This window comes from Mustelus asterias, chromosome 19 (genome assembly GCF_964213995.1).
Source record: "Mustelus asterias chromosome 19, sMusAst1.hap1.1, whole genome shotgun sequence".
NCBI classification, from domain to species: domain Eukaryota; kingdom Metazoa; phylum Chordata; class Chondrichthyes; order Carcharhiniformes; family Triakidae; genus Mustelus; species Mustelus asterias.
The window spans coordinates 78,980,099-78,996,701 of record NC_135819.1 but is presented as its reverse complement, the minus strand read 5'-3'; the positions used below and the strand labels follow the sequence as shown (position 1 = coordinate 78,996,701).

General features: G+C 44.3%; 1 protein-coding gene across 1 annotated transcript in view; it reads right to left on the bottom strand.

Annotated features, from left to right (window-relative positions):
* The window catches only part of dhtkd1 (dehydrogenase E1 and transketolase domain containing 1), a 65,075-nt gene extending 51,028 nt beyond the window's left edge, over window positions 1–14,047 (bottom strand). The window contains exons 1-2 of the mRNA XM_078235948.1: window positions 13,739–14,047; window positions 715–870 (exon numbers count right to left, since the gene is read on the bottom strand). Of these exons, the coding sequence (XP_078092074.1) occupies window positions 715–870; window positions 13,739–13,916 (334 nt within the window). The 5' untranslated portion in view covers window positions 13,917–14,047. The remainder of the gene's footprint in view (window positions 1–714; window positions 871–13,738) is intronic.
* Window positions 14,048–16,603: the final 2,556 nt, after the last annotated feature.

Genomic DNA, 16,603 nt, shown 5'->3' with positions numbered 1-16,603 from the left:
TTTAATGTGGTTTGCACAAGGAATATTTTAATTGTCTAACACTAGTGAAAAAAAAGTCAATCTAAATGTTTTTTTAATCATTCGTGGGACACGGGTGTCGCTGGCTGGCCAGCATTTATTGCCCATCCCTAATTGCACGAGGGCAGTTGAGAGTCAACCACATTGCTGTAGCTCTGGAGTCACATGTCGGCCAGACCAGGTAAGGACGGCAGATTTCCTTCCCTAAAGGACATTAGTGAACCAGATGGGTTTTTCCGACAATTGACAATGGGTTTTATGGTCATCAGTAGATTCTTAATTCCAGATATATGTTATTGAATTCAAATTCCACCATCTGCCATGGCAGGATTTGAACCCGGGGTCCCCAGAACATTATCTGATTTCTGGATTAATAGTCTAGTGCTAATACCACTAGGTCAATCCAGACAATCCTATTTTAGGTTAATGTTCTCTCTCTCTCCTCATAACTCATTTACTTGAAAGAGTTCTTTCTTGTTTCCCTTGAAGCCCACCCATTCTCCAACCCATGTACAACAATCCAAAATCAATCACATCGACCTTGAGGGAATCATGGGCTGTGTGTCTGTCATTCAAAAGTTACATCCAGTTTTAGATGAGATATGTAAAATATCATGCTTCTGCAATCTTGACTGTATCTAGTAGAAAAAGTGAGAACGTTTTCGTTTTAATTTCTTCTAGAAAGTAGACACTTACCTTTTGTGCGGAACAGGTCGTGACCCTGAAGTGCTTCAGTTAAAACCTGGATTTCAGGAATCATCTCTATCGCATCTTGATTCAATGGGTCGATTTTAGCAGCTTTGTGGCCATGTTCACGATATGCAGTCACTAGACGTACTAAACCATGGTCAACTGGAGAGTGAAAGAAAAATCACACTGATATTCTGACCTTTAACCAGTAATTGGCAGACTACATGCAGCAAGAACAGTTTATCCACATGCTTGAAAATGACTGCATTCATTTTAAGTTAGCGCAGCAGCTTCAGCGGAGATCTTATATATAAAAAGATCTTATGTATAAAGAGAAATTTCTAAAATGGTCAATGTTTTGCTAAACATTGTCAAATTTCTCCCCTCTGCCTGCAAGTGCCAGGTTGAGCTCATTCAGTATTTGAATTTCCTGATCAGATCGCCCCCTCAGTCTTCTCTGCTCCAACAAAAACAACCCAAGCCTATCCAACCTCTCTTCATAACTTAAATGTTCCATCCCAGGCACCATCCTCTGCACCCCCTCCAGTGCAATCACATCCTTCCTATAATGTGGCGACCAGAACTGCTCACAGTACTCTAGCTGTGGCCTTAATGTACAACTCCAACATGACCTCCCTGCTTTTGTAATCTATGCCTCAATTGATAAAGGTGAGTGTGCCATATGCCTTTTTCACTACCTTACTAATATGTCTTTCTGCCTTCAGAGATCTACGGACAGACATGCCAAGGTCCCTTTGTTCCTCAGAACTTCCTAGTGTCCTGCCATGCATCGAATACTTCCTTGCAAGACTACTCATTCCTCACACTTTTCCAAGTTAAATTCCATCTGCCACTTATCTGTCCTTAGACCATCCCCTCTATACCTTCCTGTAGCCCAAGACACTCAGCCTCAATGTTAATCACCCAGCCAATCTTTGTGTCATCCACAAACATACTAATCCTAACCCCCCCGCACCCCCCCCCCCCCCCCCCCCCGACATAGTCATCTATGTTGTTTATAGAAATGATGAATGATAGGGGACCCAGAGTGCGCCACTGAACACTGGCTTCCAGTCACCAAAGCAGCCGTCTGTCATTACCCTCTGTCTCCTACAACTACAGTAAGAAGTCTCACAACACCAGGTTAAAGTCCAACAGGTTTATTTGGTAGCAAATACCATAAGCTTTCGGAGCACAGCTCCTTCGTCAGATGGAGTGGATATCTGTTCTCAAACAGTGCAAACAGACACAGAAATCAAATTACAGAATACTGATTAGAATGCAAATCTCTACAGCCAGCCAGGTCTTAAATGTACAGACAATGTGGGTGGAGGGAGCATTCAACACAGGTTAAAGAGATGTGTATTGTCTCCAGACAGAACAGCCAGTGAGATTCTGCAAGTCCAGGAGGCAAGCTGTGGGGGTTACTGATAATGTGACATAAATTCAACATCCCGGTTTAGGCTGTCCTCATGTGTGCGGAACTTGGCTATCAGTTTCTGCTCAGTGACTCTGCGCTGTCATGTGTCGTGAAGGCCGCCTTGGAGAATGCTTACCTGAAGATCCAAGGCTGAATGCCCGTGACTGCTGAAGTGCTCCCCCACAGGAAGAGAACAGTCTTGCCTGGTGATTGTCGAGCGGTGTTCATTCATCCGTTGTCGTAGCGTCTGCATGGTTTCCCAATGTACCATGCCTCGGGACATCCTTTCTTGCAGCGTATCAGGTAGACAACGTTGGCGGAGTTGCAAGAGTAGGTACCATGTACCTGGTAGATGGTGTTCTCACGTGAGATGATGGCATCCGTGTCGATGATCCGGCACGTCTTGCAGAGGTTGCTGTGGCAGGGTTGTGTGGTGTCGTGGTCACTGTTCTCCTGAAGGCTGGTAGTTTGCTGCGGACAATGGTCTGTTTGAGGTTGCGTGGTTGTTTGAAGGCAAGAAGTGGGGGTGTGGGGATGGCCTTGGCGAGATGTTCGTCTTCATCAATGACATGTTGAAGGCTCCGGAGGAGATGCCGTAGCTTCTCCGCTCCGGGGAAGTACTGGACGACGAAGGGTACTCTGTCCACTGTGTCCCGTGTTTGTCTTCTGAGGAGGTCGGTGCGGTTTTTCGCTGTGGCGTGTCGGAACTGTTGATCGATGAGTCGAGCGCCATATCCTGTTCTTATGAGGGCATCTTTCAGCGTCTGGAAGTGTCTGTTGCGATCCTCCTCATCTGAGCAGATCCTGTGTATTCGAAGGGCTTGTCCGTAGGGGATGGCTTCTTTTACGTGTTTAGGGTGGAAGCTGGAGAAGTGGAGCATCATGAGGTTATCCGTGGGCTTGCGGTACAGTGAGGTGCTGAGGTGACCGTCCTTAATGGAGATGCATGTGTCCAAGAATGCAACCGATTCCGGAGAGTAGTCCATGGTGAGTCTGATGGTGGGATGGAACTTGTTGATGTCATCATATAGTTGTTTCAGTGATTGCTCACCATGACTCCAAAGGAAGAAAATGTCATCGATGTATCTAGTGTATAGCATCGGTTGAAGGTCCTGTGCGGTGAAGAAGTCTTGTTCGAACCTGTGCATGAAGATGTTGGCATATTGAGGTGCGAAGTTTGTCCCCATGGCTGTTCCGTGTGTCTGGATGAAGAACTGGTTGTTGAAAGTGAAGATATTGTGGTCCAGGATGAAGCGGATGAGTTGTAAAATTGCATCTGGAAACTGGCAGTTGACGGCATTGAGTACTGAGGCCGTTGCAGCAATGCCATCATCGTGGGGGATGCTGGTGTAGAGTGCCGAGACATCCATTGTGACGAGGAGTGCTCCTGGTTCAACTGCTCCATGTGTGTTGAGTTTCTGTAGGAAGTCCGTAGTGTCGCGACAAAAGCTGGGGGTTCTTTGTACAATGGGTTTCAAGATGCCCTCGACATAGCCGGAGAGGTTCTCGCACAGGGTTCCGTTTCCTGAAACGATGGGATGGCCGGGTGTGTTTGCCTTGTGTATTTTTGAGAGGCAGTAGAGATCTCCAACGTGTGGAGTACGTGGGATGAGAGCACAGAGGGTGCTCTGAAGGTCCGGATCAAAGGTTTTGATCAGAGTGTTGAGTTGACGGGTGTGTTCTTTGGTCGGATCTATGTACCTACAACTAAGCCAATTTTGAATATACTCTTTTAAATTACCCTGTATTCCATGTGCATTTGTTTTCTTTATAATTCTCCTATGTGGGTCCTTGTCAAAGGCTTTGCTGAAATCCATTTAAACTACATCAACGCATTACCCTCACAATATACATTAACGATTTGGAGGAAGGAACTGAAGGCACTGTTGCTAAGTTTGCAGATGATACAAAGATATGTAGAGGAACAGGTAGTATTGAGGAAGCGGGGGGCTGCAGAGGGACTTGGACAGGTTAGGAGAGTGGGCAAGGAAGTGGCAGGTGGACCACAATCCCATGCATGCCCTATTCCCATACCTCTCTTCATACAACAAACCCCTCATCTCTGGAATCAATCTAGTGAACCTCCTCTGAACTGCCTCCAATGCCACTGCATCTTTCCTCAAATACGGGGACCAAAACTGTGCACAATGCTCCAGGCGGCCTCACCAATGCCTTGTATAGTTGCAACAATACTTCCTTACCTTTATATTCTATTCCTTTAGCTATAAATGCTAACATTCCCTTTGCTTTCTTTATTATCTGCTATACCTGCATGCTAGTTTTCTGAGATTCATGAACAAGGACAACCACTTCTCTCTGCACCGCATGTTTGATCCTTGGAAGCTACCCTGCAGAACCCCTACAGTGACTTTCTGGAGCTGAGGTGAATTACCTCCAATAACCACAACCATCCTTCTTCATGCCATGTATGGCTCCAACCAGCAGAGAGTTTTCCCCCTGATTCCCATTTTGCTTGGGCTCCTTGATGCTAATCTCAGTCAGCTGCTGCCTTGATGTTAAGGGCAGTCACTCTCACCTCACCTTTGGAGGTTCAGCTCTTTTGTCCATGTTTGAACGAAGGCTGTAATGAGTTCAGCAGCTGAGTGTCCTTGGCAGAACCCAAACTGAACATCAGTGACCAGGTTATTGCTGAGCAAATGCCGCTTCCTGGCGCTGTTGATGACCCTTTCCATCACTTATTGATGATTGAGAGTGGACTGATTGGGTGGTAATTGACTGGGTTGGATCTGTGCTGCTTTTTGAGGACAGGAAATACCTGGGCAATTTTCCACATTGCTGGGTAATGCCAGTGTTGTAGCTGTACTGGAATAGATTGGCTAGGGGTCTGGCAAGTTCTGGAGGACGAGTCTTCAGTACTATTGCTGGAATATTGTCAGGGCCCATTGCCTTTGCAATATCCAGTGCCTTCAGACATTTCTTGAAATCATATGGAGTGGATCGAATTGACTGAAGACTGGCATCTGTGATGTTGGGGACCTCAGGAAGAAGCAGAGATGGATCATTGACTTGGCACCAATGTCTTCAGCATTGGTGTGTTGGGCCCTCAGTGGAACCTCTTCCTCCAATGAGTTATTTAAATGCCCACCGGTACTCACGACTGGATGCAGCAGGATTCCAGAACTTAGATCCCATTCGTTGGTTGTGGAATTGAGTAGCTTTGTCTATCGCATGCTGCTTGGCATACATGTAGTCCTATTTTGTAGCTTCAACAAGTTGACACCTCATTTTTAGGCATGTCTGGTGCCCTCTTGCATTCTTCATTAAACCAGTGTTGATCCCCTGGGTTATGGTAGAATGGGGGATATGCCAGGCAATTAGGTTACAGATTGTGGCAATTCTGCTGATGGCCCACAGTATCTAATGGTTACAAAATCTTGAGTTGCTAGATCTGTTTGAAATCTATCCCATTTAGCATGGTGGTAGTCTCACATAATACAATGGAGGATATCCTTTTAGTTCATAAGATATCAGAGTAGAATTAGGCCATTTGGCCCATCGAGTCCGCTCCACCATTCGATCATGGTTGATATGCTCCTCATCCCCATTTTCCTGCCTTCTCCCCATAACCCTTCAACCCATTACCAATTAAAAATCTGTCTAACTCCTCCTTAAATTTACCCAATGTCCCACCATCCACCACACTTTGGGGTAGCAAGTTCCACAGATTCACAACCCTTTGGGAGAAGTAGTTTCTCCTCAACTCTGTTTTAAATTTGCTACCCCTTATCCTAATACTATGACCTCTCGTCCTAGAATGTCCCACCAGCGGAAGTGTCCGCTCCACATCTACTTTATCCATAACTTTTATCATCTTGTCTACCTCAATTTGATCTCCCCTCATTCTTCTAAATTCCAGACAGTATCGGCCTAAACTGTTCAATCTCTCTTCATATGACAAACCCGTCAGCTCTGGAATCAATCTCGTGAACCTCCTCTGAACTACCTCCAATGCCACTGCATCTTTCCTCAAATGAGGGGACCAAGACTGTGCACAATACTCCAGGTGCGGCCTCACCAATGCCTTGTATAGTTGCAACAATACTTCCTTACCTTTATATTCTATTCCTTTAGCTATAAATACCAACATTCCATTTGCTTTCTTTATCTGCTGTACCTGCATGCTAATTTTCTGTGACTCATGAACGAGGACACCCACTTCCCTCTGCACCGGAGCACCCCAAAGTCTCTTCCCATTTTTCTGACCAAAATGCATGATCTCACACTTATCCACGTTAAACTCTATCTCCCACATTTTGGCCCATTCTCCTAACCTATCTATCTCCATTTGTAAGGTCCTTACTTCCTCATTGCAACTTACTGTCCCGCCTATTTTTGTGTCGACAAATTTGGCTATAGAGCCTTCTATCCCTGTATCAAAATCATTAATATAGATTGTAAAGAGCAGAGGCCCAAGGACCGAACCCTGTGGCACCCCATTATTTATTTCTTGCCATCCAGAAGAAAAACACATTTATCCCAACTCTCTGTCTTCTGTCCATCAGCCAGTCACCTATCCAAGCTAATAAATTACCCCTAATCCCATCCTCAATATGAAGATGGAACTTTGTCTCCACAAGAACTGTGCAGTGGTCACTCCTACCAATACTGTCATGGATAGATGCAACAGATAAAATTGGTGGTGTTGACATTTGTGGTAAACCACTGTTATATGTCATGTGTAGTGGTTAACAACCGTAGTTAGTATTTCTCAGCACCTGTATATGCGGCACATCCCTGTCGGTTCCGCCCAAGTCTCCTCTCCCTGGTCTGGGTATAAAGGCGGTGGCTCCTCCCCCCTTGCTCTCAGTTCAGACCAGATCACCGACAGGGATGGTTCCAAGTTCTTGCCAATAAAAGCCTATTTGCCTTGCTCACAACTAGTCTCGGCTCGATTGATAGTGCATCAACATTGTGTGTCTTTCCCTCATTACCTGCCATAGTCCCAGTCTAGCACCTATATCCTTTAGGACTTGGCCAGCTAGGTCTGTGGTGGTGCTAACCAAGCCAATCTTGGGTGATGGACATTGAAGAAACCCACACAGAGTATATTCTGCCATCTTGCCACCTCAGTGCTTCTTTCAAGTGCTTTAACATGGAGGGATACTGATTCATCAGCTGAGGGGTGTGTGCAGATGATAACCAGCAGTTTCCTTGTCCATGTTTGACCTGATGCCACGAGTCCAGAGTCAATGTCAAGAACTCCCAGGACAACTCCCTCCAAACTTTATAACACAATATCTGGTGGGTCTGTCCTTTAGATGGGACAGGGATTACCCCGGGATGGTTATTGTCATGTCTGTACAGTATGATTCTATGAGACAGCACTCCCAATTTTGGCACAAGCTTCCAGATGTTAGTAAGAAGGTTTGCGGTTGTCTTTTCCTGTGTCTAGGTCAATGTTGGACGGTCCGTCCAGTTTCATTCCTTTTTGTAGACTTTGTACAACTGAGTGCCTTGTTAGGCCATTTCAGAGTCAATCACATTGCTGTGGTTCTGGAGTCATATGTGGACAGACCAGTTAAGGACAGATTTCCTTCTTTAACTGGCATTAGCAAATCAGATGGGATTTTATGACACTATTACAAGACTAGCTTTTTTTTCAAATTCTAAACTAATTTATTGAATTTAAATTCCACCAGCTTCCATGGTGGGATTCGAACCCTTGACCCCAGAGCATTAGCCTGGACCTCTAAATTACTAGTCCAGTAACATTACCATTATGCCATCATGGTGCTACATTATTGGGAGGACTTCTTTTTAATGAGACATTAAATTTAGGTCTTGTCTGCCTTCAGGTGGATGAATAGTACCATAGAATCTTTTAAAAGGTAGGGAAATCTTTTGAAGGTCATGGCCAACATTAATCCTTCACCCAGATAATCTGATAATTTATCACATTGTTTGTGGGATTTTTGATGTAAGTATGCTAGCTACAGTGACCACATTTCCTACTTATATTAAGCTGATTTTTCTCTACACCCTAGCTGTAACTGTAACGCTATATTCTGCACCCTCTCCTTTCATTCTCCCCAATGTACTCTATGAATGATATGCGTTGTCTGTATAGTGCGCAAGAAACAATACTTTTCACTGTATCCCAATACATGTGACAATAATAAATCAAATTTCATAAGTATCTCCTTGGCTGTAAAGTGCGTTACAACAACACCTCGTGATCATGAAATTTTCTCTGTAAAAGCCAAATGGAGAAATGCAGTTTATTTAAATAGTTCCTCTTTTTCCTTCATTGCTGGTTGGCTCTTGGTTTTTTCCATCAGTCTATTTTTGAACTCACTCAACACTGCCCTGAAGTCATCTACAAGTCATTTCATAACTTTCAGTGGCAGCGTTCCTGTAACAGATTTTGTGTTTTTCTCCTTCAGTTTTATACATGTAAGTTGTTGCTGTGCCCTATATGACCTTAGGGCATCACAACCACATCTGATCCTGTCCTTGCCCTACGTGTAGATGAGCCAGTGGATAATAAAACAGCAAAATGGGTTAATTTCTCCTCTCCCTAATGAAGGCATGAAGAATGGCCACGAAGCGGATACTAAAGCAAAATACTGCGGATGCTGGAAATCGGATATAAAACAATGCTGGAAATAGTCAGCAGTCCAGGCAGCATCTGTGGACAGAGAGTGAACATTTCATGTCAATAATCTTTTGTCAGAACGTTCTGAACAGAGCTCTGAAAAAAGTTCTGGATGTACAGAGCTAAGAAGGAAGGCCATTTGTTTGAAATATTTACTCTGTTTCTCTTTCCACAGTTGCTACTTGACCTGCTGGGAATTTGCAGCATTTTCTACTTTTGTCCTCTGATGGTGTCCTGACAGAGATCAGGCATCCACTAAGGGATCAAAGGTCAAACTGTTTCTTTTACTTTTAAGTAACCACGCATGTTGGCCAATTGTGTGCACTATTGCTAGGCAGCCTGTGGGATCCTTTGTAAGGTTTGCTTCACTTGAAATACTTCATTTTATGATATTTCTGCCTGTGTAACTAACTATGCTAAGCTTTAAAGCTAACTTGGCCACATTTTAAAACTCAGCTGGGAATTTTGGGATGAGCTTAGAAATTGACTGCATTCTTTCAAAATACAATGTTAGCAGAAATGAGGCTAAACAAAATTTTTCATGGCCACACAGCTGCCAATTGTTTATGTAAGTTGGAGACTATGTGTGCCCAGCTTTTTCAATAACACAGATAAGAATTCATATATTGTAGTGTTAGCGGACAACAAATTTATGAAGTTACGTATATAATATGAAACAGGCCAAACTGCAGTCAGAACCCCTCCATTAAAGATTAAAAGGGACAGATCCAGACAAGCAGGCAAAAGGCATGCTTTTAAAATGCAAACAAGGTCTAACACACAAAAGGGAGCCAGACAGGGTGGCACCAAAGGAAACTAAAGTAAAGGTACCCCCCCTCATCTAATCAAATCAGCACCACTGACCTAATCAAGTGATATCAGGAAGCCTTCTTGGCCTCAAAGGACTTCCTGAGATCAGCCAAACACTCATTGTTCAAGAAACCCCGGAGATTCTAGACCATTGATAAACCCATCGGACAGAAACGATTACCATACCTAAACATCGATACTGTACTTAAAACATCAAAACAGAATGGTCAGAGTCAAATACTGTAAACAAAACATTAATATTTGAATCATACAACGTGTCAAAGTTCGAGTATAACTGTAGCCCATTGCAGCGGGCTTTTAGAGTGCTTTCGGGACAATGCTGTTTGTATGCCCTGATTGCACCTCCGTCAACGTTAATAAAGCTGTACCGCTGTTGAACCTGACTCTGAGTCCGAAGTGGTCGTGTTCGCCCACTCGCGCTAACAGTCGTAACAGTTATCTGTTTAGCTGAGTTCTGTTCTGTCCAAGATTTTGGATCAAGTCTGTATTGGGACCAGCTTCTGCCGCTCTCTCTCTCTCTTTTCTCTCTCTCTCTCTCTTCAGTAAATCAGTTTTCTTCGCTTCTGTCATGTTAATTTTAAATGATGCTCAATAAAAGAAGTTTGGACCAGTGCTGCCTACGTCTATTGTAAGAGGTTTAACAGCACCAGGTTAAAGTCCAACAGGTTTATTTGGTAGCAAAAGCCACACAAGCTTTCGGAGCCCCAAGCCCCTTCTTCAGGTGGATCATACACCTGAAGAAGGGGCTTGGGGCTCCGAAAGCTTGTGTGGCCTTTGCTACCAAATAAACCTGTTGGACTTTAACCTGGTGTTGTTAAACTTCTTACTGTGTTTATCCCAGTCCAACGCCGGCATCTCCACATTACGTCTATTGTAACAGATGAACAGACCCTATACAGCCGGCAACCTTTTGACAGAATCATAGAATTCCTACAGTGCAGAAGGAGGCCATTTAGTCCATCAAGCATTTTCTCTGTGGAGCTCAAGGTAAGGTAGCTGTGTCAGAGCCCATGATTGTCTCAGGAGAAGTTTGAGGATGAAGAATGAGGCTAAAATGGTCCATGCCTATGTGATAATAACGAGACAGGGCGTGCTCTGGTACCCGACAATGAGGCAAGTAAATCCAGTCGACAAGAATGAAGAATGGGTCATCATAGCAAGGCTCCAAACTAGCAGTGTGGTGACATAACTCGGAACAAGATTTAACAAAGATGTGAGAAGAGACCATTAGGCGTTCTGAGGAGGGCAGATAATGTGACAATTTAATGAAAAACATTTCAATGGTAGTTGTCCCATTGTACCATGTGGTGAGCATAATGTGGAAATACCGGCGTTGGATTGGGGTGGGCACAGTAAGACGTCTCACAACACCAGGTTAAAGTCCAACAGGTTTATTTGGAATCACAAGCTTTTGGGGCGCTGCTCCTTCATCAGGTGAATGGAGAGGGAGGTTTCACAAACACGGCACATATAGACAAAGACAAAATTGCAAGATAATGTTTGGAATGCTAGTCTTTTCAGGTAATCAAGTCTTTACAGGTAAAACAGTGCGAGTGAAGAGAGGAATAATCACAGCAAACTACCCAGCCTTCAGAAGAACAGCGACCACGACACCACACAATCCTGCTACGGCAACCTCTGCAAGGAGTGCCGGATCATCGACATGGATACCACCATCACATGTGAGAACACCACCCACCAGATACACGATATATACACATGCGACTTAGTCAACCTTGCCTACCTCATATGCTGCAGGAAAGGATGTTCCGAAACGTGGGACATTGGCGAGATCATGCAGTCGCTATGACAATGGATGAATGGACACTGCGCATCAATCACTAGGCAGGAGTGTTTCCTTCCTGTCGGGGAACACTTCAGCAGCCACGGGCATTCAGTCTCCGATCTTCGGGTAAGCGTTCGCCAAGGTGGCCTTCAAGGCACACGACAACGCAGAATCGCAGAGCAGAAATTGATAGCCAAGTTCTGCACGCATGAGAAGAACACTTACCCGAAGATCAGAGGCTGAATGCCCTTGACTGCTGAAGTGTTCCCCGACAGGAAAGGAACACTCCTGCCTGGTGATTGTCAAGTGGTGTCCATTCATCCTTTGTCGTGGCGTCTGCATGGTCTCCCCAATGTACCATGCCTCAGGACATCCTTTCCTGCAGCATATGAGGCAGACAACGTCCTATAATAGTACAGGAGAGTTACCTCCAGAATTCTGACACCACACAACCCTGCCACGGCAACCTCTGCAACCTCTGATAAGTTGTTGGTTTTAAACATCTTCCATTCATACCTTACTCACTAAATTATGTACTAGTAATTAGCACCATACATCATTTGACAGAAGGTGGTTGTAGAGGGTTGTTTTTCAAACTGGAGGTCAGTGACCAGCGGTGTTCCTCAGGGATCAGTGCTGGGTCCACTGTTATTTGTCATTTATATTAATGATTTGGATGAGAATATAGGAGGCATGGTTAGTAAGTTTGCAGGTGACACCAAGATTGGTGGCATAGTGGACAGTGAAGAAAGTTATCTCCAATTGCAACAGGATCTTGATCAATTGGGCCAGTGGGCTGACGAACGGCAGATGGAGTTTAATTTAGATAAATGCGAGGTAATGCATTTTGGTAGATTGAACCAGGATAGGACTTACTCAGTTAATGGTAGGGTGTTGGGGAGAGTTACATGACAAAGAGATCTAGGGGTACATGTTCATAACTCCTTGAAAGTGGAGTCACAGGTGGACAGAGTGGTGATGAAGGCATTTGGCATGCTTGGTTCCATTGGTCAGAACATTGAATACAGGAGTTGGGATGTCTTGTTGAAGTTGTACAAGACATTGGTAAGGCCACACTTGGAATACTGTGCACAGTTCTGGTCACCCTGTCATAGAAAGGATATTATTAAACTAGAAAGAGTGCAGAAAAGATTTACTAGGATGCTACCGGGACTTGATGGTTTGCGTTATAAGGAGAGGCTGGATAGACTGGGACTTTTTTCTCTGGAGCGTAGAAAGCTGAGGGGTGATCTTATAGAGGTCTATAAAATAATGAGGGGCACAGATCAGCTAGATAGTCAATATCTTTTCCCAAAGGTAGGGGAGTCTAAAACTAGAGGGCATAGCTTTAAGGTGAGAGGGGAGAGATACAAAAGTGTCCAGAGGAACAATTTTTTCACAGAGGGTGGTGAGTGTCTGGAACAAGCTGCCAGAGGTAGTAGTAGAGGTGGGTACAATTTTGTCTTTTAAAAAGCATTTAGACAGTTACATGGGTAAGATGGGTATAGAGGGATATGGGCCAAATGCAGGCAATTGGGATTAGTTTAGGCGTTTAAAAAAAAGGGTGGCATGGACAAGTTGGGCCGAAGGACCTGATTCCATGCTGTAAACCTCTGTGACTCTATTTAGACATGATGTGGAGATGCCAGCGTTGGACTGGGGTGAACACAGTAAGAAGTCTCACAACACCAGGTTAAAGTCCAATAGGTTTATTTGGTAGCTTGTGGTATTTGCTACCAAATAAACCTGTTGGACTTTAACCTGGTGTTGTGAGACTTCTTACTCTATTTAGACCTCAGGGCAGCACCTAAAACGCCTACTGCAATCTAATTATTCAAAATCTGTTTCTGACATTTTGCCAGGGTGACTGTATTAAAAATGACACCAGTCCAATTTTCAGCTTGTTCCATTTTGGAAGGAACAGGGGGCAAGCTGTCAAAAGCAGATGCCCTCCATCACCAGTAAGACACAAACCCACCCGCCTCGCGCGCAGGTAACGAAAACAACAGTGAACACCTTGCTAAATAGGCACACTCTCTCTACATAACAAATTCAAAGGCAAGGGGCCACTGCTTTTATGCTCGGGATCGGAGCTCTGTTCTGGAGATGTAGTTTTCCAGTCTAACCCAGGAGGCAGCCATTTGCAACAGAAAGGATAAACTCTTTTAAAGGATCAGTATCGGAGTGAGGGGTGGCAAGGAAGCACCTCCGTGAGCTGTCACTTTGTTTCCAAAAGTTCCAAAGTTTACAATTACTGACACGGTCAGAAGCTTTACAAATCCTTGTTCTTGTATTGACAATTTTACTGTGAAACTACCCCCCCCCCCCCCCCAAAGAAAAAGCCCAAATCTGGGGTTTTAAAATGCTCACAACTGACCTTGAGTTGGGGCTTCTTCTCTGGTTAATTCCAGAGCACTGTCATTCCTGGCAGGCTTGTAACCATAAACTCCCCTTTCGCTGCGGTAGCGGCGCCTCAAACTGAAAAACCAGCCCACCTCCCTCACTGATCTCCGGGCACCCCCGGTTAACATCCAATGTAGGAGAGACGCCGACATCGTTCCTTTTCCCACCACCTCGCCAAAACAAGGCACTATCCCGGAGTGTGGGTCCCAAACTCAGGCTCTCAGACAGACATGTGCAGATGGATTACAAGAGGACGTCAGAGCGCAAAATACAGACACCACCTCTTCCCTGTGATAGGTTATAGCTCATGGGAATGCTGGCAAAAAAAGCTAGCTCCTCCTGGGCAGGCAGCTCTGGGAACTGCAGGTTTTAGCCAACAAGCGTTGTATGATTTAAACCAAACAGATCAACAACAATGTAGATTTGAGAGTAAAATTAAGTAATTTTCTTAAAATGATAAATGCTTCTTCCTTGGCAGCAGATTGCTGACGCAGACATTTTTTTTAATGATCTGTTTTTGCTGCTATTGTGTGGCATGGCACCAGTTTGGTTTCGGATTTGACACAGCAGTGAATTGACCAATTTCAGCCACATTGTCCCCAGTGTTCTGCACTGACCACCTGGCTGGAAAGGAGATGCCTGGGGCAGGTACAGTGAGTACAGCAGTGTGACCATGGATGCAATTTTTACAACTGAAGGGTTTCATTATTTATGAAAATGTTTGCTGGCAAAATCAATTGTTGTAATCATAACAACTTGTGTTGATTAGTACTTTTGATGTAATGAAATAATCCAAGGCGATGGTTATTTCATGGGTACATTAGCAAACAAAACCTGACTCTAGCTACATAGGGATATATGAGAACACTTGCCAAGCTTCATCAAGAAATTAGGTTTTAAGCAGTGTTTTTTTTATTCATGGGACATGGGTGCCACTGGCTGTCCAGCATTTATTGTCCATCCCTAGTTGCCCATGGAAAGCAGTTGAGAGTCAACCACATTGCTGTGGCTCTGGAGTCACATGTCGGCCAGACTGGGTAAGGACGGCAGATTTCCTTCCCTAAAGGGCATTAGTGAACCAGATGGGGTTTTCCAACAATCAACAATGGTTTCATGGTCATCAGTAGATTCTTAATTCCAGATATTTTTATTGAATTCAAATTCCATCATCTGCCCTGTCAGGATTCGAACCTGGGTCCCCAGAACATTAGCTGAGTTTCTGGATTAATAGTCTGGTGATAATACCACGAGGCCATCACCTCCCCAAAGTGTATCAAAGGAGGAAAGAGTGGTTAGAGAGGTTTACGGAGGGAATTCCAGAACTTAGGTCCATGTGAAGGTATTGCCACCAATGGGGAGTGATTAAAATTGGAGGCGGGGTTGCTCAAGAGGCCAGAACTGGACAGTCATGGAACGTAGGAGGACTGGAGGAGATTTCAGAGATAGGGCAAGACCATGGAGGGATATGGAAAATAAGGGTGAAAATTTTAAAACTGAGGGATTGCTGGACCAAAAAGCTAAGTCCTCGAGTCAAGTTAGGATTCAGACAGATACCAAAGTGAAATATTGCAGATGCTGGGGAGCTAAAATAGTGCTGCATATACTCTGCAGGTCAGGCATCTGTGGAGAGAGAAACAGAGTCAAGTCATTGACCTGAAATATTAACTCTAATTCTCTCTCCACAGATGCTGCCCGACCTGCTGAGTATTTGCAGCATTTTCTGTTTTTATTTATGATACAGACAGTGGTTTTGAATTACTTAAAAGTTTATGGAGGATGGATGGTGGGAGGGCAATCAGTAGAATTATCAAAATTAGATAGAGGTAACAAAGGCATGAGTGAGTGTTTCAACATCAGATGAGGTTAGGGAGGACAGCCTGTAAAAAATAATGACCCATTTACTTCCTGGCTCCCAGCCTCATATTTAGGAGGTACCCCAATGATGTGCTGGGGAATCCCTCCAGGAAGTTCTCAGGTAAAGGGTTTACCTGGCAATTGTCCAGAAGTGCTGACTTCCCCTGACAATAGTGCTGTGCCGGGAACCATCCGACAAAGCGATTTAAATCGCTAACTTCAGATGGTTCTGCCAGTTTTACCGCTAGTTACTCTGAAGGAGTTAGAAGGAATAAAACACTTCTAACTCCAGAGTAACTAGCTAAACACCCAGATCCAGTCTTGCACGGAACATGCCGCACACACACTACTCCCCTAGCAGATGCCCCACATTACCCCAACTCAAACTGACCTCGCCCAGTCTGTCTTCAAAATAGTACCATCTTTTATGAACATTTGAGAGGGCAAATAAGATCTCTGTCTAAAGTCTCATCCAAAAGACGGCACCTCTGCCATTGCAGCACTGGAATTTTGATTTTTGTGTTCAATAAGGCAAAACAGTAGATATGGTATACATGAATTTTCAAAAGGAATTTTATCAGGTGTCACACGAGCCTATTACGCAAGATTAGGGCTCATAGAATTGTAGGAGATTAATTTGGATTGAGGATTGGGTGAAAGGCAGAAAACAGGAATAGGTTATTTTTAGGTTGACAATTTGTAACAAGTAGGCTGCTGCAAAGATCAATAATTGGGCTTCAGCCATTTACAATCTATATCAATAATTTTGGTGGGTAGGTGGGAAAATAGGCTGTGAGGAGGATGCAAAGAGATTGCAAGGTGATCTCTTCGGCAGATCATTGGGTCGAGGATGACTTGTTTCCACACTAAAAATAAGTTCCCGGGTGACTGAAGAGTTTTGCATGACCTACAGTCTCTGTTACAGGTCAGGAGACATTATTTGGAGGAAGAGCGGGTGGGTGGTGCGCCTGGGTTGCCATGCATT